This window comes from Anopheles bellator, chromosome 2 (assembly GCF_943735745.2).
Source record: "Anopheles bellator chromosome 2, idAnoBellAS_SP24_06.2, whole genome shotgun sequence".
NCBI lineage: Eukaryota > Metazoa > Arthropoda > Insecta > Diptera > Culicidae > Anopheles > Anopheles bellator.
Window position 1 is genome coordinate 9,088,307 of NC_071286.1, and position 1,252 is coordinate 9,089,558.

At 45.1% G+C, this 1,252-nt stretch overlaps 1 protein-coding gene across 1 annotated transcript in view; it reads right to left on the bottom strand.

The window, feature by feature from the left end:
• Nucleotides 1-1,182: 1,182 nt before the first annotated feature.
• Nucleotides 1,183-1,252, bottom strand: part of LOC131212438 (monocarboxylate transporter 9) — an 11,153-nt gene continuing 11,083 nt past the window's right edge. Inside the window, exon 10 of the mRNA XM_058206301.1 lies at nucleotides 1,183-1,248. Coding sequence (XP_058062284.1) covers nucleotides 1,183-1,248 — 66 coding nt within the window. The remainder of the gene's footprint in view (nucleotides 1,249-1,252) is intronic.

Consider the following 1,252-nt stretch of genomic DNA (forward strand, 5'->3'; position numbering starts at 1 on the left):
AATAGGTTGCTTGTGAGAAGCAGGTTATGCTACACACTCTAGTGCTGCATGGCGGATGGTTTTTATTGTTTGTATGGTGGCCTTTTTGCACTGCTGCCTTGGAAACAGCGCGCGGTTAAGCTAAGGAGACGTCCAATGTATTTGTTTTGCCACGAACCACGTTTTTCATGGGCTACTATGCGTGAGTCTGATGTGAATGGTTTGCTTCGCCTACTTTTCTTGGTCTTTCTTGATTCTAATGCAGCTTCTAAGTACCGATTAACTATAATGGCGCGCGCTGCGTTCTAAAAGAGAAGCAAAACGAAGAAATAAAACCGCACTGAGAAAGAGGAAAGGTGAATGTGCGTGAAAATTTGTGTAGAAAGAAATTATAAGCATAACAAAATACACGTTAACGAAACAACTCTAAAGTAAAATAGTCACTTTGCCGCTGGTTCTAAGCCGCACATGTATCTGCGATTCGTTTTTTTTTACATTATCATCATAATAATCGCGCGCTCTGCGACGCACTACACAGTGTTTCCATTCATTCTCATCCATTAGACACAAGTTCTATAGTTTGTTAAAATCTACGGGTTCTATCGCCGGTAGTTTTCGTTCCTCGCTCGGCTCACATACTGTTACTCATTTTACTTCCTAGGCAGAATAGCATTGGTTCTTTGCATTTCTTACGCGTTTCTTTCATTATACTACGTATAAACGTAAGTGCGACCCTCGTCCCGCACTAGGCTCGCTCGCGGCTACATAAAACATACATGTTTCAATTAAAAATAACATAATCAAAACAATTTCTTCATAAGATGTAATCATGTAAGTCTAACACTAGCTGGATGAAAAGCGGGACTCCGGGAATCGTTCGGCAGAAACCGTTTCCCGTTTCCCTTTTTTTACCCATGAACCTCCCTTGTAACACGGTTGTGCCATAAGATTCCTCTCTTCACCAGATCAGATTCGACTACTCTACCACTGCTACTGAGCGCGAACGGAATTGGCAATAGAGCTCGAAGCAAACCGCGTACGGGAGCAATATGATGGCGGAAACAGCGTTCAACTCCACTAATGGACGTCGTGGAGCCGCGCACTACTAGAAAACCCACCGCCGGTTGGCGTCTCTGGCACACTGGAACATCATCTCACCCGGCCCACCGACCAACCGACCCGACTACATGCTGCTTGCGTGCGTTACACTACCGACTCCATCTGGCTCACTTCTTTGTCCGTTTCCTTGGCACCACCGTTCGTTTGGGGCTGC